The sequence below is a fragment of the Dipteris shenzhenensis genome, chromosome 4, assembly GCF_047967505.1.
Source record: "Dipteris shenzhenensis isolate YYH24624 ecotype China chromosome 4, Dip_SZ_1.0, whole genome shotgun sequence".
In the NCBI taxonomy this organism is placed as follows: Eukaryota; Viridiplantae; Streptophyta; class Polypodiopsida; order Gleicheniales; family Dipteridaceae; genus Dipteris; species Dipteris shenzhenensis.
In genome coordinates, this window is record NC_141599.1 from 16,507,716 (window position 1) to 16,530,922 (window position 23,207).

At 43.5% G+C, this 23,207-nt stretch overlaps 1 protein-coding gene across 1 annotated transcript; it reads left to right on the forward strand.

Moving 5' to 3' along the window:
- Positions 1 to 21,585, forward strand: LOC147902520 (dihydroflavonol 4-reductase-like). The gene is made up of 6 exons (XM_087373153.1): positions 1 to 315; positions 411 to 580; positions 674 to 877; positions 973 to 1,132; positions 1,261 to 1,453; positions 21,315 to 21,585. The coding sequence occupies exons 1-6, from the start codon at positions 177 to 179 to the stop codon at positions 21,454 to 21,456; spliced, it is 1,008 nt and encodes a 335-aa protein (XP_087229279.1). The 5' UTR covers positions 1 to 176; the 3' UTR covers positions 21,457 to 21,585.
- The last annotated feature ends 1,622 nt before the right edge of the window (positions 21,586 to 23,207 follow it).

Genomic DNA, 23,207 nt, shown 5'->3' on the forward strand with positions numbered 1-23,207 from the left:
CCTTGATTGTCAGTCTCACTCAAATTTCAATTGCGGTTGTTGAAATGTCTCCATGTAACTTGCGCTTCCTAGCGGTTGTTGAAATTGCTCCATCTACTTGCGCTGAAGAAGAAAAAACCTTTTATATCGCAACATATATGATATAGGCACCACTCGATAAGGAGAGAGAGAGAGATATGGCTTCTGCGGATGCCCCTCAAACGTCGACGAGATGCACCGTGTGCGTCACGGGTGCTTCAGGTTTCTGTGCGTCTTGGTTGGTGATGCAGCTGCTCGAGGATGGATACAAAGTGCGCGCAACTGTCCGCGATCCAGGTTGAAGAACTCGTAGTTCCGGAACCATTTTTCTGATGATGCTAGAAGAATCAAAATGGATGCCTTCGTTAACGAAGCAGTCGTCGATTTTGCAGAAAACGCAGCCAAGACTTCCCATCTGCGGGCTCTGCCTGGAGCTGGGGAGAGGCTGAAAATTGTGAAAGGAGATCTTCTAGAGGAGAACGACTTCGTCGCAGCTGTGGACGGATGCGAGGGAGTCTTTCATGTTGCGAGCCCGATAGTCTTTCAATCGGATGATCCCGAGGTGAGCCCCCCTTCTGCAACAGCAATCGTTTCATGTCTTTTAGCACCCAGAATGGATTCTATCCGATGATGACGATACTGCTCCGTTGCACAGAGAGAGGTCATTCAGCCGGCGGTTCAAGGAACTATTAATGTGCTCAAAGCATGCGCAAAATCGCCGTCTGTAAGGCGTGTAGTATACACGTCGTCGATTGCTGCGGTCGCTGGAGGGGGAAATAGAGTTCCTTCCGACTTTACTTTTGACGAATCTTCGTGGACATCTGTAGCATTCTGCAAGGAGGCCAAAATCCCGATGTGGGTATGTTTCTATGTGTCCATTCCGACTGAACATTCCCCTCGATCTCTGTCCAAGCTTCGTCCTCACGAATCTCACAGCCACATCTTGCTTTCCAGCCATACATAGTTTCAAAAACATTGGCGGAGCAAGCAGCTTTCGAGTTTGCGAAGCAAAACGGCATCGATTTCGTGAGCATTGCACCTTCGCTGGTGGTGGGCTCTTTCTTGACACCGGAATTCCCGAACAGCGTGCGTACTGCTCTGGCGATCGTGACAGGTGCACTTTCTCCTACAAGTAATCGGTTTATCGATGCTCAGCCGACTACATCTGAGTTTGTTTGAATGCCAACTCAGCAAATAGCATTGTGACACATTAGGCATGCGAACCTGGACATTGATTTTCAGGTGAATCGCAACATTTCGCTTACATGAGGAGGAACTCGTATGTGGACGTGGACGATCTGGCGAGGGCGCACATTTTTCTGTATGAGACTCCTGCGGCACAAGGGCGGTACATATGTTGTGCAGAAGACGCCTTCATCGACGAGGTTGCGCAAATGTTGAAACAACGCCATCCTGAGCTTCCAGTCGTAACGGAGTACGCTTTCTTTTTGACTGATCTGTTTATATTGTAACGATCGTATGGAGCGGCAGAACAGTGTAGAGACTACGACGCGACATAGAAAGAGAGAATACAAGATGATAGAGCAAGAACAAGTGTTAGACAAAACTGCCTTTCACGTCCGATTTAGGAGAGCTTTATGCTTGAATTAATCGGGCCAAGAAAACCAGCCCCAGCTCAGCTCAATTACGTGGACAATGCATGGACTGCTAAGTCGTCATGTCTTCCCCCCTAACGAAACAAGATGAATGCTCATAAAGCATTTATAAGGCCTGCTCATATGCTCAGCTTGGCACCATGGAGAAGAGAGAGGAGAGAGTGAGGGGAGGTGAAATAGAAAAAGAGAAAGAGGGAACATGGAAATTAGAGACGGGGACGAAAAATGGATTTGAAATTACTTTCGCTTGTCCAAGCTAGACCGCCATCAATTAGGTTTCCGTGACAAGTGGTAGGCCAAAAACGGAATGAGCATGGAAAGGTTTAATTCTACAAAAATGCGCAGTGATGTTTCGTTGACGATGATCGTGGCTGCACCGTAGTAGTTCATAGGTCGTACTACCCACTGAGCGGAGGACCCTATCCATGTTGCAAGTAGCTTCTCTCCCAGTCTTTTATTTCTAGTTGGGTAATTCAGCATTACCAGATCTACATTTGAAAAGCTAGTTGGTTGATGACGACTATCAATAATTTATTTTGCTTCCCTTGAGCACGTTGAAGATATTATGCAGCATTTTGGCAAAGGAATGACAATGAATCTTGGAGATAATCAGCCCATTGACGTGCTTTATTTGATCTTTTTCAATGAAGCCTATCTCTCGAGGAAATTTTGGCGGGCTACCATTCAAGGCCTCACAAGGGGAAGTGCAACGTCCCATTCTCTGTGATTAGAATTAACATACATGGCCATCATTAGTTTGATTGTTTGATTCAACCTTTCTGTGAGCCCGTTACAGTCGGGGTGATCGGAGCTTGCAAATTGTTGTAACACATTAAGCGTGTCAGCCAAAATGTGAACAACTTCATATTTGAAAAGCTAGTTGGTTGATGACGACTATCAATAATTTATTTTGCTTCCCTTGAGCACGTTGAAGATATTATGCAGCATTTTGGCAAAGGAATGACAATGAATCTTGGAGATAATCAGCCCATTGACGTGCTTTATTTGATCTTTTTCAATGAAGCCTATCTCTCGAGGAAATTTTGGCGGGCTACCATTCAAGGCCTCACAAGGGGAAGTGCAACGTCCCATTCTCTGTGATTAGAATTAACATACATGGCCATCATTAGTTTGATTGTTTGATTCAACCTTTCTGTGAGCCCGTTACAGTCGGGGTGATCGGAGCTTGCAAATTGTTGTAACACATTAAGCGTGTCAGCCAAAATGTGAACAACTTCATATTTGAAAGTTTTTCCCTGATCCGACAGTATTTGCTCTGGACATCCATGCAGCAAGATCAAATTGTGAAGGAGGAATTCAACAACTTCTCCTACACATGCATTCTTCAAAGGTTGCATGATTGCCCAATGACTAAGATAATCCGTAAACAAAATCACATATTTATTTTCGTTTGCAAAATTTGAAAATGGGCTCATTAGGTCATAAGCGACCAACTCAAAAGGTCAGGACACAGATATGGATTTCATATTGCCCGAAGGTTTCAAATTTGGGGACTTGAATGACTAGCAAACAGCACAAGATTGTAGGTAATTATGAAGGCTATTTCTTAGCTTTGGCTAGAAGAATCGTGTCTGGATTTTGGTCAACACCTTGAGAAACCCGAGATGCCCTCCAAACATCCCAGTATGGAATGCATGCAAATACTGATTCTGACACTGTTTAGTAGGAACAAAAACTCGTGACTGAAAAGGTGCCTTGTTGTAATAAAGCAATCCATCTATCATGTGAAAATGCAGTGAAGCCCTTCCAGATTGTAATTTGTCGAGAATGTCAATGGCTTCTGGATCTAGTGGCTGAACTATCTTTAATTCATCAATGGTGGGCAGATGCAAGGAAGCCTGATGAAATGGAAGGGGTGTGCATGAAGCTACTTGAGGTGTAGGATTGTGTTGGCCCATAGTTTCTTGTGTTGAACATGTATGAGAACCGAAGAGAGCGTTAGCGACTTGATTTAGCTTACCGGGTCTATAAGCAATAGAAAAATTGTAATATTGTAGCAACAAGACCCATCTAGCCATTTTTCCTTGGAGTAGTTTTTTCTTCGTGAGACTAGTCAAGGCGGCATGATATGTTTGAACATGAAATTCAATTCTGTGAACATATGGGTGTAGCTTATGAATCACCCATACCACTGCTAGTAGAGGCATTCAGGCTCTATGGTAGCAAAATTTTTTCCCTAAAGACTCAGAGATCTATTGAGATAAATGATTGTTCACAAATTTTCTTGGTCATCAAATTGAAGTAATACTGCACCCAATCCCTCGCCCGACACATCTGTGTGAATCAAAAACTGCTTGGAGAAATCTGGATATCAAAGCAATGCATTTTCCTTCTAAGGACATTCTTAATTTTGATAAATGCTTCTTGACAGTTAGCATCCCAAAAAAATTTAACATTCTTTTGCATGAGATTTTGTAGGGGTGCTAGCAACAATGACAATTTTGGCATGAATCATGAGCTAAACCCGACCATTCTTAGGAATCTTTGCAACTCTGCTTGATGTTAAGTGGAGCCGAAAAGTTCTATAGCCCTTTTACTTTTGCTGGGTCTGGCCTAAGAAAACATGTGTTCCTCAGGATCGATGGAGCGCTCTAAGGTGGATGGAACCTATGTGGAGACATGATGAAGAGAATGCTCATGACATGTATCTCAAGTCAATTAGGTTCCAAGATAGATTAGCTTGGACTCAAAAACAAAATCTTGAGTGAGTGTGCATTTCTCTCTTGTACTCAACAATACATGACAGGCCTCTTATATAGAGAGTGCCCTTTGAATAGTCAGCACATGTAGGATCCTCTATTCCACATCTCTCCTTGTGGATATCCTCAATCCACATCTCCACATCATGTAGTCCACATCTTAGGGTGGCTACTTTAATACATTCCTTATCACATACCTTTGCCCTTTAATCTATGTGCTCATGGCACCACAACTCTCAACACCTCCCCTTGGTGCCATGATCCTTTGGCTACTGCAAGGTGGTTAGATGTGAGTTACATTCCATCACCTCCCCTTAGTGCATGCATTGCTACTTAAGGTGGTCAAGTGTGGCTTTGACATGTCAATTTTAAGAAAACAATACAACGTCTGTGCTCAACAGATAATAGGATCTCGTACGCAAAAGAGAAAAACAGATAGTATGGAGAATCAAAAATTTGATTACTATAAAACTGATACAATAGATGGTGCTGCCTCCCAGCCGTGCGCTCTTGTGAAAGAAGCTTCGATGGTGTGTTGGAAATAGTAGAGGACGGAGGCTGGATGCTAAGGAAATAGGGTTGCTATAGCCAATGATGAAATGGGCTTCACGCGCTCGCTCTTATATAGCCACCAGTCATAGTCGGTTAGACCCAATTGGCTGACCGACCCAGTCCGCCCAAAATGGCCCACTGGGGGTCAGTCCCGAAATAGGCCACCTACCACACGATAGAACCGGTGCGCAAAATAGAGCAACTTACCTATGGTGTCTGTTCAGCCCAGAGCCATCCGAGATCATCTGAGGCTCCAAACAAGCCCCGCAACTCGAGAGTGGACTGCCCTGAGAAATGCTCCATCTACCCTCAGTGCGGTCAGTCATGGGATGCCTTCCCGCACTTGCATGTAGCCTAGTTGGCAGTGTACCAACTCCGTCCAGCCATCAGGCCACACATGGCCCCCATCTCGTGTCCAAACCAAGACCTACTGGATAACCGTGCTACTCAAATGCCTTCTCCTCATATGGGGGGCTTACAAGTAGAATTAGCTGGTTCCCGCATAGTTACATCAGAGTGAAGCATTGATATCTAACACCCCCCCTCAATGTCCACTCGCAAGTGAACTGACTTTTTCGGGCCAATGCCAAGTCGATGAAGATGCCTCTCTAGCAAGTCTCTTCCAAGAGCCTTCGTGAAGATATCCGCAGCATCCTCTATAGTCGAACAGTACACCAAGCTGACCTCTCCATCCATGATGAGCTCGCGTACAAAGTGATGTTGAATATCATTGTGTTTTGTGCGAGCGTGGAACACAAGGTTCTTTGCAATCACCATGCAACTCCGATTGTCACATGATAACTACGTAGGCTTGTTCTGCACTGGACCCATGTCCCCTAAAATCCTCCTCAACCACACTGCCTCACAAGAAGCAAAGCATGCTAATTTGTACTCAGCCTCAATAGAAGAAAGAGCAATTGTGGGTTGCTTCTTGCTAGCCCATGACACAGCTCTAGATCCAAGTGAGAAACAGTAGCCTGTCACTGATCTCCTACTGTCCATGCATCCTACCCAATCCGAGTCACAGAATCTGGTCAAGATGCTGCCCTTGGTGTAGGTGATGCCATAATTGATGTATTTCAGCACTCGCATCCCTGCCCTCCAATGGTTCTCCCGGGGCTTATTGGAAAACCTGCTTAGTACACTAGTCGCAAAGCTGATGTTCGGCCGCGTGTTGCACAAGTAAATCAAACTGCCCACAAGCCTTCTATACTTCGCTTCGTCCACCAGTGGTGATGAATCCTCGTTTGATAGCTTCACGTGAACCTCCATAGGGGTACCAACTGTCTTGCACTCAACCATGCCAAATGCCTTCAGTATCTCCCCAGCATACTTCAGTTGTGAGATGAAGATCTGTTTTGGCTCTTGCCAAACTTCAATCCCTAAATAGAAATGCATCAGTTCAAGGTCTGTCATTTCAAACTCTCTTTCTAGCAAATGCTTTGTCTGCGAGATCTTCTCTTCATGGTTCACTGTTATGACAATGTCGTCCACATAAAGGACCACGATCATACACTTGCCTCCTTCTCTGAAGATATACAAATTTGCATCAGATGGGCTCCTCCTGAACCCGTTTAGCAGAAAGTAGGCATCAATTCGCTGGTACCATGCTCGTGGGGCCTGTTTCAGCCCGTAAAGTGCCTTCTTTAGTTTACAGACTTTACCTTCTGAACCGAGGATCTCAAAACCTGGTGGTTGTTCCACGTATACCTCCTCCTTGAGATCTCCATTTAGAAAGGAAGATTTTACATCCATCTGAAACACGGGCCAACTTCCCTGGGTAGCTAAAGCCAAAATACTGTGAATTGTGGTTAGTCGAGCTGTGGGAGCAAAAGTATCTTGATAATCAAAACAATGTACCTGTGCAAATCCTTTTGCCACGAGCCGAGCCTTGTACTTATCCAACATGCCGTCGGACTTGTACTTGGTCTTGTACACCCACTTGGTGCTGATTACCTTGCGTTTCGGTGGACGATCCACAAGGTCCCAAGTGTTGTTCTTCATTATGGAGCTATACTCCGACTGCATAGCCTCCATCCACCTATCATCACCTTGTGCCTCTTCAAGACACTTGGGTTCATCAGCACAGATCACCTCTGTCATCAAAGCGTAGTTGACCAAGTGTTCCTACGCCCTTCTTTGCTCCTCTAATCTCTTGGACCGGCAGTGTTCGGATGGTTCCTCCTCAATGGCTGGAGGTTCTCTGCCGTCCAAAAGCTGCTTTACCCACTTCGGGAATGGCCATTTCCATTGTGGTTCTGTAGGCTCTTCTTCCTCTTCTTTATCTTGAATCCTCCCAAGCACCGTTGGGGGAGTTCGGTCTACTGTTGGTGGTTGTACTGGATGGATATCCTAGTCCTGGTTGTCTGGGAAGGAAGCATCCTCCTCCAATTGATGCGGCTATTCTGAGAAGACCACATCGCGACTTACTATTACCTTCTTGATAACAGGGTTATAGAGACGGTAACCCTTCGCCTCTTCACTGTAGCCCAAGAAAATACACTTCTGGCTCTTCGGTTCCCATTTGGTCCTGTTAGCATCAGGGACATGCACAAAACAGGCACATCCAAAAACTCTAAAATGTGCAGCTGAAGGTTTCTTACCAGAAAAGGCCTACAGTGGAGTCATCCCGTTCACAGCCTTTGTGTAGCTATGATTCAAAATGTAAACTGCTGTGTTACATGCTTCAGCCCAGAAAGTCTTTGGCAAATATTTCCCTTTCATCATACTCCTGCCCATTTCGCAGATGACGCGCATCTTGCGTTCTGCTACTCCATTTTGCCGTGAGGTATGTGGCGGGGGTTTCCGCCTCTTGATCTTGTGACTTTTGCAATAACTTTCGAATTCACTTGATGTGAACTCTCCACCTCTGTCTGATCTCAACTTCTTCACCTTCCTTCCCGATTCTTTCTCAACCATTACATGCCATTCTTTGAACTTACTAAAAGCCTCATCTTTAGTCTTCAAGAAGTATATCCATATCCTTCTACTGTAGTCATCGATCAGCATCATGAAGTAGTAGGAGCCACCCAAAGCTTCTGTCTCCATCTTTCTGCAGAGGTCCGTGTGAACGAGCTCTAGAGGAGTCTTTGCCCTGTTGGCCTCTTTAGGAAAGGGCTACCGATGCTGCTTGCCCATCGTGCAAGCTTCACATATATCGGGCAGATCTGTAATTTCTGGTAGGTCTGCAATCATTCCACTTTTATGCATCTCCTTTAAAGAACTAAGGTTTAGATGACCAAACCTCTCATGCCACAGCTTAGTGTTCGTCACATCGGCTCGAGCACTGAAAGTTGAGAGTTCGTAGATGTTGTTGTGCCGTGTACCTTTACCAATGACCTTCCCTTGAAGATCCAAAATCTGTGCGCCATTCTTATCGAATTGAACTTTGAGGTCCCGATCCGTGATCGCAGAAATGGACAACAAGTTCCTCTTAATATCTGGCACATAAAGAACATCGGACAACTGTTTTACAACTCCCTCTGGCTTGAGAGCAATTGTACCTTTTCCTTTTGCTGGACATTTTCCATCATTGCGGACTGCTACCAGGATGTCATTCCCTACCGGCTGTAGAGAGGTATACCAATCCTTCTGACTGGTCATGTGGCGTGATGCACCACTGTCAATAATCCAAGGTTCATCTGCGGATACATGAAGTGCCTCCATGCAAATCTCCTGAATTGCTGCGAATAGCTCTACTGGTACTGCTTGTGCATTGTTGCTGGACTCTTTCTTTACTCTATTCTTCTCATCTGCAATCTTCTTTCGGCACTCATTCTGCTTGTGCCCTGCCTTGTTGCAATAGAAGCACTTGATCTTCTTCTTTCTCTTTTTATCATTATAAGAAGATGGGTTACTAGAGTCCTTACCCTTACCTTTCTTTGATCCAGTGTAGAAAGCCGAATCTTCTCCAGTCCTCGTCTTTTGACGCATCTCCTCCTGCAGAAGCATTGCGCTGAAATCCTCAAAGTTGAGGGGCGGCTTTCTGTTCTGCGTATTTAGTGTTGTAACAAGACCATCATACTTTGGTGGGAGAATCCGTATGCACCTTTGTGCTAGATTCTCGCTGGTGATGGTGATGCCAATCGTAGTCATCTGATCGCGTAGATTCTTCACCGTAGTGATGAACTTTTTCGCCGCTTCAAACTCAGACAGTTTCTCATTTGCGAGTTGAGTCCAGATTCTGAATCTGTGTCTGATTTGTGGTCTCGTACCGATTTTTCAAGACCGTCCAGGCCTCCTCCGCTGTGGTGACATGTTGAATTAATGCCATGACAGAGTCACTTACACCGCAAACAATAGAACATAGCACATCTGCATTTCTTCTTGTCCACGCAAGAATCTCATCCGTAGTTGGTACTATCTGTTTTCCTACATTGGTTGGATCCGGCCTCGCAACCGGCTTCACATCCACCCCAGTAGCAGTGTCCCAAAGCTCGTATGCGCTTAGGATGGTCTTCATCTTAAACTTCGATAGTGGTTAGCTAGAGCTGTCCAACTTTCCACTTTCACCGAACGATGGGATTCTCAGTCTTGCGGGTTGGGCCATCTCTCACAATTTGCTCACAAACAAAAACACACTACCAAATCTTCTTGCTAGAGTCCCAGCTCTAATACCATGTAAGAAAACAATACAACTTCTGTGCTCAACAGATAATAGGATCTCGTATGCAAGAGAGAAAAACAGATAGTATGGAGAATCAAAAATTTGATTACTGTAAAACTGATACAATATATGGCGCTGCCTCCTAGCCGTGTGCTCTTGTGAAAGAAGCTTTGATGGCATGCTGGAAACAGTAGAGAACGGAGGTTGGATGCTAAGGAAATAGGGTTACTGTAGCCAGTGATGAAATGGGCTTCACGGGCTCGTTCTTATATAGCCACCAGTCGTAGTCGGTTAAACCCAATCGGGTGACCGACCCAGTCCGCCCAAAACGGCCGACTGGGGGTCGGTCTCGAAATAGGCCACCGACCACACGATAGAACCGGTGCACAAAATAGAGCAACTAACCTACAGACTCCATTCGGCCCAGAGCCATCCAGGATCATCTGAGGCTCCAAATAGACCCCACAACCCAAGAGGGGGGCTGCCCCAGGAAATGCTCCATCTACCCTCAGTGCGGTCAGTCATGGGATGCCTTCCCCCACTTGCATGTAGCCTAGTTAGCAGTGTACCAACTCCGTCCAGCCATTAGGCCTCACATGGCCCCCATCTCATGTCCAAACCAGGACCTACCGGATAACCGAGCTACTCAAATGCCTTCTCCTCATATGGGGGGCTTACAAGTACAGTTAGCTGGTTCCCACATAGTTACATGAGAGTGGAGCATTGATATCTACAATCAATACCTCCCCTAGGGTTTTTCATAGCTACTCTCAAGTGGTCAAGACCACCAGGAACCTTGCTTGCCACAATAGAGTCGCAATGTTTGTCCTCCTTCGGCTCTTGCCCTTGGAGGCCTGCAAGAAGCTGATTGAAGTGCTGTCTAGAGGCGTTGAGGGGTTGTAGAATGAGTCGTTGGATTTGGTACAGTTAATGGTTGAAGGTTCTTTGATGACCGTAGATTGGAAGCTACTCAAGAGGGTTGCTGAAGATGCCAAGACTCCTAGGCTTCAGCCCAAGAAGTTCTCACAAGAACTCAAATCTTTCTCACAAGAGCTCCAATCCGAGTTAAAGCACTTATTTTTCAAGCATGCCAACGTCTTAGGCACACAAGTTGCAGCTAACATCCAGAAGCACACACCTCTCGGAAGAAACGAGTCCTAGGCTCTCTGCAAGGGACTCTGGCCAGAGAATATTTCAGGCAATGCTTAGGGATGAAAGACTCAAAGAAGTTTGTAGGAGCGCTATTCGATGCTCTTACAAGGCAGGAAGGAGCATCAGCATGGATGAACTCTACGAGTACTGGAAGCAGTTGATGAACCAGGATTTTGATTCACATTTGGAACTTTTTTTTCTTTTTTAACATGGTCAACAAGAATGGAGATGGACACATTTCTGAGGAGCGAATATGTGAAGCGTAATTGAAACTAATTGAAGGAACTAGAGAAACCTTTCTCTCTCAAATTGAAGATGTGAACATGAGCAAGACCTAAGCTCTCTCATATTGAAGATGAACATGAGCAAGACCTAAGCTCTCTCAAATTGAAGATGAACATGAGCAAGACCTAAGCTCTGATACCATAAGAAAACATGTGTGCCTCACGATCGATGGAGCGCTCTAAGGTGGATGGAACCTATGTGGAGACATGATGAAGAGAATGCTCATGACATGTATCTCAAGTCAATTAGGTTCCAAGATAGATTGGCTTGGACTCAAAAACAAAATCTTGAGTGAGTGTGCATTTCTCTCTTGTACTCAACAATACATGATAGGCCTCTTATATAGAGAGTGCCCTTTGAATAGTCAGCACATGTAGGATCCTCTATTCCACATCTCTCCTTGTGGATATCCTCAATCCACATCTCCACATCATGTAGTCCACATCTTAGGGTGGCTACTTTAATACATTCCTTATCACATACCTTTGCCCTTTAATCTATGTGCTCATGGCACCACAACTCTCAACACCTCCCCTTGGTGCCATGATCCTTTGGCTACTGCAAGGTGGTCAGATGTGAGTTACATTCCATCACCTCCCCTTAGTGCATGCATTGCTACTTAAGGTGGTCAAGTGTGGCTTTGACATGTCAATTTTAAGAAAACCATACGTCTGTGCTCAACAGATAACAGGATCTCGTACGCAAGAGAGAAAAACAGATAGTATGGAGAATCAAAAATTTGATTACTATAAAACTGATACAATAGATGGTGCTGCCTCCCAGCCGTGCGCTCTTGTGAAAGAAGCTTCGATGGTGTGTTGGAAATAGTAGAGGACGGAGGCTGGATGCTAACGAAATAGGGTTGCTGTAGCCAATGATGAAATGGGCTTCACGGGCTCGCTCTTATATAACCACCAGTCATAGTTGGTTAGACCCAATTGGGTGACCGACCCAATCCGCCCAAAATGGCTGACTGGGGGTCAGTCCCGAAATAGGCCACCGACCACATGATAGAACCGGTGCGCAAAATAGAGCAACTTACCTATGGTGTCTGTTCGGCCCAGAGCCATTCGAGATCATCTGAGGCTCCAAACAAGCCCCGCAACCCGAGAGTGGACTGCCCTGAGAAATGCTCCATCTACCCTCAGTGCGGTCAGTCATGGGATGCCTTCCCGCACTTGCATGTAGCCTAGTTGGCAGTGTACCAACTCCGTCCAGCCATCAGGCCACACATGGCCCCCATCTCGTGTCCAAACCAGGACCTACTGGATAACCGTGCTACTCAAATGCCTTCTCCTCATATGGGGGGCTTACAAGTAGAATTAGTTGGTTCCCGTGTAGTTACATGAGAGTGGAGCATTGATATCTAACACCCCCCCTCAATGTCCACTCGCAAGTGAACTTACTTTTTCGGGCCAATGCCAAGTCGATGAAGATGCCTCTCCAGCAAGTCTCTTCCAAGAGCCTTCGTGAAGATATCCGCAGCATCCTCTATAGTCGAACAGTACACCAAGTTGACCTCTCCATCCATGATGAGCTCACGTACAAAGTGATGTTGAATCTCAATGTGTTTTGTGCGAGCGTGGAACACAAGGTTCTTTGCAATCACCATGCAACTCCGATTGTCACATGATAACTGCGTAGGCTTGTTCTACACTGGACCCATGTCCCCTAAAATCCTCCTCAACCACACTGCCTCACAAGAAGCAAAGCATGCTAATTTGTACTCAGCCTCGATAGAAGAAAGACAATTGTGGGTTGCTTCTTGCTAGCCCATGACACAGCTCTAGATCCAAGTGAGAAACAGTAACCTGTCACTGATCTCCTACTGTCCATGCATCCTGCCCAATCCGAGTCACAGAATCTGGTCAAGATGTTGCCCTTGGTGTAGGTGATGCCATAATCAAGTGTGCCTTTGATGTATTTCAGCACTCGCATCCCTGCCCTCCAATGGTTCTCCCGGGACTTATTGCAAAACCTACTTAGTACACTAGTCGCAAAGCTAATGTCCGGCCGCGTGTTGCACAAGTAAATCAAACTACCCACAAGCCTTCTGTACTTCGCTTCATCCACCAGTGGTGATGAATCCTCGTTTGATAGCTTCACGTCAACCTCCATAGGGGTACCAACTGTCTTGCACTCAACCATGCCAAATGCCTTCAGTATCTCCCCAGCATACTTCAGTTGTGAGATGAAGATCTGTTTTGGCTCTTGCCAAACTTCAATCCCTAAACAGAAATGCATCAGTTCAAGGTCTGTCATTTCAAACTCTCTTCCTAGCAAATGCTTTGTCTGCGAGATCTTCTCTTCATGGTTCACTGTTATGACAACGTCGTCTACATAAAGGACCACGATCATACACTTGCCTCCTTCTCTGAAGATATACAAATTTGCATCAGCAGATGGGCTCCTCCTGAACCCGTTTAGCAGAAAGTAGGCATCAATTCGCTGGTACCATGCTCGTGGGGCTTGTTTCAGCCCGTAAAGTGCCTTCTTTAGTTTATAGACTTTACCTTTTGAACCGGGGATCTCAAAACCTGGTGGTTGTTCCACATATACCTCCTCCTTGAGATCTCCATTTAGAAAGGCAAATTTTACATCCATCTGAAACACAGGCCAACTTCCCTGGGCAGCTAAAGCCAAAATACTGCGAATTGTGGTTAGTCGAGCTGTGGGAGCAAAAGTATCTTGATAATCAAAACAATGTACCTGTGCAAATCCTTTTGCCACGAGCCCAGCCTTGTACTTATCCAACATGCCGTCGGACTTGTACTTGGTCTTGTACACCCACTTGGTGCCGATTACCTTGCGTTTCGGTGGACGATCCACAAGGTCCCAAGTGTTGTTCTTCATTATGGAGCTATACTCCGACTGCATAGCCTCCATCCACCTATCATCACCTTGTGCCTCTTCAAGACACTTGGGTTCATCAGCACAGATCACCTCTGTCATCAAAGCGTAGTTGACCAAGTGTTCCTACGCCCTTCTTTGCTCCTCTAATCTCTTGGACCGGCGGTGTTCGGATGGTTCCTCCTCAATGGCTGGAGGTTCTCTGCCGTCCAAAAGCTGCTTTACCCACTTCGGGAATGGCCATTGCCATTGTGGTTCTGTAGGCTCTTCTTCCTCTTCTTTATCTTGAATCCTCCCAAGCACCGTTGGGGGAGTTCGGTCTACTGTTGGTGGTTGTACTGGATGGATATCCTAGTCCTCGTTGTCTGGGAAGGAAGCATCCTCCTCCAATTGATGCGGCTATTCTGAGAAGACCACATCGCGACTTACTATTACCTTCTTGGTAACAGGGTTATAGAGACGGTAACCCTTCGCCTCTTCACTGTAGCCCAAGAAAATACACTTCCGGCTCTTCGGTTCCCATTTGGTCCTATTAGCATCAGGGACATGCACAAAACAGTCACATCCAAAAACTCTGAAATGTGCAGCTGAAGGTTTCTTACCAGAAAAGGCCTACAGTGGAGTCATCCCGTTCACAGCCTTTGTGTAGCTACGATTCAAAATGTAAACTGCTGTGTTACATGCTTTAGCCTAGAAAGTCTTTGGCAAAGCTTTCCCTTTCATCATACTCCTGCCCATTTCGCAGATGACATGCATCTTGCGTTCTGCTACTCCATTTTGCCGTGAGGTATGTGGCGGGGGTTTTCGCCTCTTGATCTTGTGACTTTTGCAGTAACTTTTGAATTCACTTGATGTGAACTCTCCACCTCTGTCTGATCTCAACTTCTTCACCTTCCTCCCCGATTCTTTCTCGACCATTACATGCCATTCTTTGAACTTACTAAAAGCCTCATCTTTAGTCTTCAAGAAGTATATCCATATCCTTCTACTGTAGTCGTCGATCAGCGTCATGAAGTAGTAGGAGCCACCCAAAGCTTCTGTCTCCATCTTTCTGCAGAGGTCCGTGTGAACGAGCTCTAGAGGAGTCTTTGCCCTACTGGCCTCTTTAGGAAAGGGCTACCGATGCTGCTTGCCCATCATGCAAGATTCACATATATCGGGCAGATCTGGAATTTCTAGTAGGTCTGCAATCATTCCACTTTTATGCATCTCCTTTAAAGAACTAAGGTTTAGATGACCAAACCTCTCATGCCACAGCTTAGTGTTCTTCACATCGGCTCGAGCACTGAAAGTTGAGAGTTCGTAGATGTTGTTGCGCCGTGTACCTTTACCAATGACCTTCCCTTGAAGATCCAAAATCTGTACGCCATTCTTATCGAATTGAACTTTGAGGTCCCGATTCGTGATTGCAGAAATGGACAACAAGTTCCTCTTAATATCTAGCACATAAAGAACATCGGACAACTATTTTACAACTCCCTCTGGCTTGAGAGCAATTGTACCTTTTTCTTTTGCTTGACATTTTCCATCATTGCCGACTGCTACCAGGATGTCATTCCCTACCGGCTGTAGAGAGGTATACCAATCCTTCTGACTGGTCATGTGGCGTGATGCACCACTATCAATAATCCAAGGTTCATCTTCGGGTACATGAAGTGCCTCCGTGCAAATCTCCTCAATTGCTACGAACAGCTCTACTGGTACTGCTTGTGCATTGTTGGTGGACTCTTTCTTTACTCCGTTCTTCTCATCTGCAATCTTCTTTCGGCACTCATTCTACTTGTGCTCTGCCTTGTTGCAATAGAAGCACTTAATCTTCTTCTTTCTGTTTTTATCATTAGAAGAAGATGGGTTACTAGAGTCCTTACCCTTACCTTTCTTTGATCTAGTGTAGAAAGCCGAATCTTCTCCAGTCCTCGTCTTTTGACGCATCTCCTCCTCCAGAAGCATTGTGCTGAAATCCTCAAAGTTGAGGGGCGGATTTCTGTTCTGCGTATTTAGCGTTGTAACAAGACCATCGTACTTTGGTGGGAGAATCCGTATGCACCTTCATGCTAGATTCTTGCTAGTGATGGTGATGCCAATCGTAGTCATCTGATCGCGTAGATTCTTCACCGTAGTTATGAACTTTTTTGCCGCTTCAGAATCAGACAGTTTCTCGTTCGCGAGTTGAGTCTAGATTCTGAATCTGTGTCTGATTTGTGGTCTCGTACCGATTTTTCAAGACCGTCCATGCCTCCTCCGCTGTGGTGACATGTTGAATTAACGCCATGACAGAGTCACTTACACCGCAGACAATAGAACACAGCACATCTGCATTTCTTCTTGTCCATGCAAGAATCTCATCCGTAGTTGGTACTATCTGTTGTCCTACATTCGCTGGATCTGGCCTCGCAACCGGCTTCACATCCACCCCAGTAGCAGTGTCCCAAAGCTCGTATGCGCTTAGGATATGGTCTTCATCTTAAACTTCGAGAGTGGTTAGCTAGAGCTGTCCAACTTTCCACTTTCGCCGAACGGTGGGATTCTCAGTCTTGCGGGTTGGGCCATCTCTCACAATTTGCTCGCAAACAAAAACACACTACCAAATCTTCTTGCTAGAGTCCAAGCTCTGATACCATGTAAGAAAACAATACAACGTCTGTGCTCAACAGATAATAGGATCTCGTATGCAAGAGAGAAAAATAGATAGTATGGAGAATCAAAAATTTGACTACTGTAAAACTGATACAATAGATGGGACTGCCTCCTAGTCATGTGCTCTTGTGAAAGAAGCTTTGATGGCGTGCTGGAAACAGTAGAGAACAGAGGCTGGATGATAAGGAAATAGGGTTACTGTAGCCAGTGATGAAATGGGCTTCACGGGCTCGTTCTTATATAGCCACCAGTCGTAGTCGGTTAAACCCAATTGGGTGACCGACCCAGTCCGCCCAAAACGGCCGACTGGGGGTCGGTCCCGAAATAGGCCACCGACCACACGATAGAACCAGTGCACAAAATAGAGCAACTAACCTACAGACTCCATTCAGCCCAGAGCCATCCAGGATCATCTGAGACTCCAAATAGACCCCACAACCCAAGAGGGGGGCTACCCGAGGAAATGCTCCATCTACCCTCAGTGCGGTCAGTCATGGGATGCCTTCCCGCACTTGCATGTAGCCTAGTTAGCAGTGTACCAACTCCGTCCAGCCATTAGGCCTCACATGGCCCCCATCTCGTGTCCAAACCAGGACCTACTAGATAACCGAGCTACTCAAATGCCTTCTCCTCATATGGGGGGCTTACAAGTAGAGTTAGCTGGTTCCCACATAGTTACATGAGAGTGGAGCATTGATATCTACAATCAATACCTCCCCTGGGTGCTTTCATAGCTACTCTCAAGTGGTCAAGGCCGCCAAGAACCTTGCTTGCCACAGTAGAGTCGCAATGTCTGTCCTCCTTCAGCTCTTGCCCTTGGAGGCCTGCAAGAAGCTGATCAAAGAGCTGTCTAGAGGCGTTGAGGGGTTGTAGAATGAGTCGTTGGAGTTGGTACAGTTCATGGTTGAAGGTTCTTTGATGACCGTAGATTGGAAGCTACTCAATAGGGTTGCTGAAGATGCCAAGACTCCTAGGCTTCAGCCCAAGAAGTTCTCGCAAGAACTCAAATCTTTCTCACAAGAGCTCCAAGCACTTATTTTTCAAGCATGCTTGGATCGTCAACGCCTTAGGCACACAAGTTGCAGCTAACATCTAGAAGCACACACCTCTCGGAAGAAACGAGTCCTAGGCTCTCCGCAAGGGACTCTGGCCAGAGAATATTTCAAGCAATGCTTAGGGACGAAAGACTCAAAGAAGTTTGTAGGAGCGCTATTCGATGCTCTTACAAGGCAGGAAGGAGCATCAGCATAAATGAACTCTACGAGTACTGGAAGCAGTTGATGAACCAGGATTTTGATTCACATTTGGAGCTTTTTTTTCTTTTTTAACATGGTCAACAAGAATGGAGATGGACACATTTCTGAGGAGCAAATATGTGAAGCGTTATTGAAACTAGTTGAAGGAACTAGAGAAACCTTTCTCTCTCAAATTGAAGATGTGAACATGAGCAAGACCTAAGCTATCTCATATTAAAGATGAACATGAGCAAGACCTAAGCTCTCTCAAATTGAAGATGAACATGAGCAAGACCTAAGCTCTGATACCATAAGAAAACATGTGTGCCTCAGGATCGATGGAGCGCTCTAAGGTGGATGGAACCTATGAGGAGACATGATGAAGAGAATGCTCATGACATGTATCTCAAGTCAATTAGGTTCCAAGATAGATTAGCTTCAACTCATAAAAAGAATCTTGAGTGAGTGTGCATTTCTCTCTTGTACTCAACAATACATGATAGGCCTCTTATATAGAGAGTGCCCTTCGAATAGTCAACACATGTAGGATCCTCTCATCCACATCTCTCCTTGTGGATATCCTCAATCCACATCTCCACATCATGTAGTCCACATCTTAGGGTGGCTACTTCAATACATTCCTTATCACATACCTTTGTCCTTTAATCTATGTGCTCAAGGAACCACAACTCTCAACAGGACTGAATGTCATCATTTGCAATGACGAAACCAAGATATTTCAATCTTGCTTGTGCCCATTTGCATCTGATTCAGTTTGAGGTTGAACTTTTGAAAGTGCTAAAGGTCCTGTAAAATCACTTCCTTGTGGTCTTCCCATGAAGCCTAATGAATCAGCACGTCATTTAAATAGACTAACACTTCCTTGCATTATCAAATCTTGCAATATGAAATTCATGACGCGTTGAAACATTCCAGAAGTGTTATTTAGCCCAAACGGCATAACATTAAATTGATAGAGTCCAAATGGCATTCAAAAAGAGGTTTTGGGTCGGTCCTTGAGTTTGACTAGAATCTGCTAGTACCAAGCTTTAAGATCTAGCATGGTAAAGAAATTTAATTATGCCAAGGAATCCAGGATGTCATTAATTCGGGGCAATGGGTGCTCATCTCTTATTGTGACCTTCTTCAGAGGTCAATAGTCAATGCAAAATAGGTGTGGCTCACAAGCCCACAATCTGTTGGAGTGCCAAATGATGTTCCATAGCATTTCTTCGACATGCTTTCTTAAAACTTGTATTTCCTTGATTGTTTATCGGCGTTGGGCCATTGATACCGGATGAGAGCTCCCTATAGGATTTTTGTGAAATAATTTTGCCGACATAGTAGTTAGATGCAGGCCTGCAAATACATCATGAAACTTGGAGACAATTTGCTTGATTTCTGCATGGTGATACATTTCTTCATGAATAGTAGATGAAATAATATGGGAATATTGCATCCGAGAATACAACCATGGAATATGAACTCCATGTTTCAAATGTAATCGTTTTCTCTTAAAATCAATAATTGCTTCTTGGTTTAGGAGCCAATCACATCCTAATGTCACAGGTGAAATTCGATGTAAGAGGACAGTCTTTGGAACAAAAAAATATGAATCGCCCATTTGAATTTTGAGAGTAGCACCCATAGACGAGTCTATGTTGCTCAGATTATCACCAAACATGATCTGGCTAGAAAGAGAATAAAGTGGAATTTGATGATCAAGAAGAAAAGAGTGATGAGATGTGACCAGAGAACTTATTGAGTCGACAAGTAGCATTAGGGGCTTATTATTTAACAATGTTTCCATGACAAATGCAATCGGATGAGAATGTCAATTTTTTGAAGTCAGTACCTCCTTCACAACTTCAAAGGATCTTTTCCCGAGACCCATGAATCAGAATTGATTGTAGGAATGTCCATGATCTAAGCACTTTGCGTGTGTTGGGGGAAATGGCAATACTTATGTACATGGCCGTATCTATTATAGTTGAAACATCTTGACCTCCCATTAGAATTGCGAGATCAGATAGTCGATCTTTATTTATTGTCATCTACGACTTGTATGGTATACGGTGGAAATTTTGTGCATTTGGACATGATCGATGTCCATTGGCATAGGCATTGATGGAATTGGTAGCAAAGGGGGAAGATGTAGAACCTTTGACTCGATCTTAGACTTTGAAAACTTAATTCTTTGCACTACCAGAAGTGCCTCGTTAAGTGTTTTCGGACCCTAATCTTGGGTATGTTGAGCAACCACAGAGTCGATCCTCGGCCACAAGAAGAATAGCTTTAAATAATCGATCATATTTGGGTTGATTCTTATCAAAAGGTGTGTCAATTTCTCCATGATTATAAGATCAACTTCATAGTCAACTGTTTGTGACTTTGCAACTTTGTTAAAACATCTTTTAGAGTGTCTTTGGACGAACCTTAGCATCATGTCCAGATTGAGTTGTTTGATTTGCAGTGAGGTGAGCCGTGACGTTTGCCATGTGCATGTTTGATTGTACAAGCTCAAACAAGAGTGTAGCCAACACTTCTAGTGTCACATTCATAGTTTGAGAAGGGAAGGCTTGCTCAGTATTTTCAAACTCCTTGACTTGATAGCCACGCCTCCACCAAACACGTAATGATTGTATGGAGCAACAAAATAGCATAGAGACTACAGGAAAGTATGCAATAGAGAAATATAGAATACAAGATGATGGAGCAAGAATAAGTGTTGGGAGGGAAAAAGGGCCAAGTCAAAAACCTGCCTTTCATCAGATTCAGGAGAGCTTTATGCCCGAATTGCAAAGGCTATGAACATGCACCTTGTATTTCAATTCATAAGATAAACTCTCTTGGGTCCCTTGGTCTTGTTGCATGGGGTTTCCTCATTCTTTTCTCATTATTAGAAAAGATTGAGACTTTTCCCCAATTTTGACCAAAGCACAGACTGATAACGCTCTTTATTTTTTTCTTTTTGTAAATTTCTAAAATAGCATTTTTTAAATTCAAAATCCATGTATTCTAATTTGATTAGAATACAAATACTAATATCTTGGCATATCTAAAGTTCTACACACTTCCAAAGTGCATTGATTGTGATCTTTATGACATTTCAATTTTTTTGTGATAAGCATTGTTTGGTGTGATGACTTATTTATGAAGTTTCCTCAAACTTAATTTTGTAGCTTTTGAGTATCTTCATATAATTAGCACACCCACCCACCCTGCGGGGGTCAATATGTATAAACCCTCTATATCACGTATGTTCGAGGCATATTTATAAAAGCCCTTATCTGTAACAATTTCTTGATAAAATGTATCCTTTTTCATTATAAATCTGTAATTATTTTTTAAATTTACTTTAAATACTCCATTATGTAAATTACTTTTTATTAAATTTAGGAATTAAAAATAACCTTCTGTTGAACTCACATGATAGGGTTACATATGATGACCTCCCTGAGCCCATACCTTCCCTACATACATACATATACACACCCAAATGCATGCACACACATATGTATGTGCACCCCCTCCCCACACTAACATGTGCATGTGTTAAGCGCAGACACACACATGCGCACATGCGCACACACGCGCGCACACACACACACAAAGAGAAATTAATTAATCGATTATTTTGCAGGTTTGGAAGCCTTGAGGGACATTCTCATTCTTATTCTTCAAAAAAGCTCCTCTCCTTGGGATTCAGATACAATAATAGCCTTAGTGATATTTATGATCATGCTATAGAATGTAGTAAAAAACGAGGTTTTTTAATGTCGTGATTCTAGGCCCCTCAACATATATTTTCAAGGATATTATGTGAATGTAAGTATTTCAAAACAAATTCATAGTAGGGGAAGACTCTTGTTTTTGTGTCTAATATAAAAAAAAAGTTCAAGTAAATTATAAAATGTTGTACATGTATAAATAATTTTTATTATGACTAAGGAGATAGCTCGGACCATTGTAGAAAAGGTTTTGCAAGTTTCCAAGCATATACAAGAAAACAATTCAATTTTTTCTCAATTTGATGTCATATCAAATATGATTGAATGATTGTTCTTTTAGGTTTTAATTTGTGAAGTCATAATTTCTTCTTTACAAAGAAAAACAATAAATCACTATGATGACAATATCATTTTTCCCCCAATAACTAATTAAGGTTAGCTTGAGAAGAATCCAAGTTACTCAATTAAAGTCTAGAATGGGAAAAATCCATGCAATTTGAAAACTGAATCCATTAGTATAAGAATAGTTATTGCACTCAAGTTGGAGAAAAAGTAGAAGTCCAAATGTATGCAATAATGCGTATAACTACCTTTCTATGAAGGAGCCCTTGCTTAGACTAGTATGGTCTTGGAGTCTAAATTTATTACATGCCTTTGTTTTCAAAGTTAGTCTTTGGAAAATCCACCTATAGTTAGACAGGAACAAAAATCATTTTAAAAGCATGTATGAGTCTCCTCTTATTACATTGGAGCAATCATCTTGGCTAGTAATGATTTTGTCAACATGCTTCCTTTTGGATTGTAGTGTATTACTTTACATGAAGGCAATGTATTAAGGAAAAAGGCTAAAGCATGTAGTAATAAACAATTATAGATTATAGATTCAGACAAGAAAAAAACTCTTATAATCAAAAACTCAAAAACCATTTAATATGATCAAAATTGTGTCAGATACACTATACTTTATTAGAGTAAATAACAACTAGAAATGAATGCCCAGACATTGTAATAAACTTCCACTAGCCTGTGTGTGTATATAAAAGTTTTCATTGATATATATGACATGAGTAGTCATCGTAAATAGTTAGAAATCTTGATTGATTTTTTAAAATACCTAAAGCGAATAGAATCAATAGTTCTGCAAGAGCAACGTAATAAAAAGAAATTGTTCTTGTTCTGAAATAATAAAATTCCAAGGCATCTAGGAATTTTGTGACACCTTGTAACATCTTTGAGACCAAATGCTAAAAAGGGAAATTTTGAGAGTATGATTCAAGGGGTATTTCTGGTTGTGCAAATGTAATGTGAACATGCAAGGTATATTAAAGAGCAAATGCTTGTATATAATCATCATGTATCTATGGTTTTTTTTAATGTATCTACGTGAACATGCAAGGTATATTGAAAGATCGAATGCATGTATACAATCATCATGTATCTATTCAAACTAAATATATTTTTTCTTGACTTAAATATCCATCCTCACACACACACACACACACACATGCATCTGCATGCACACATGCATGCATGCACCCACTCACATGTGCACGTGCACGCGTGCACACACACACACACGCACATACGCACATGCATCCAAATGCACACACGCATGCATGAACCCACATGCATGCACTCACGTGCACACGTGCGCGTGTGCACACACACAGATGCACACACACACGTGCACATGTATGCACACATGGCACACATGAATGGTTGCAATACATACAACTATATGTTTAATTTTTTAACTTTCCTAGAACATAATTAATACAATGAGTGTATTAGCCTTTTCCTTTTGT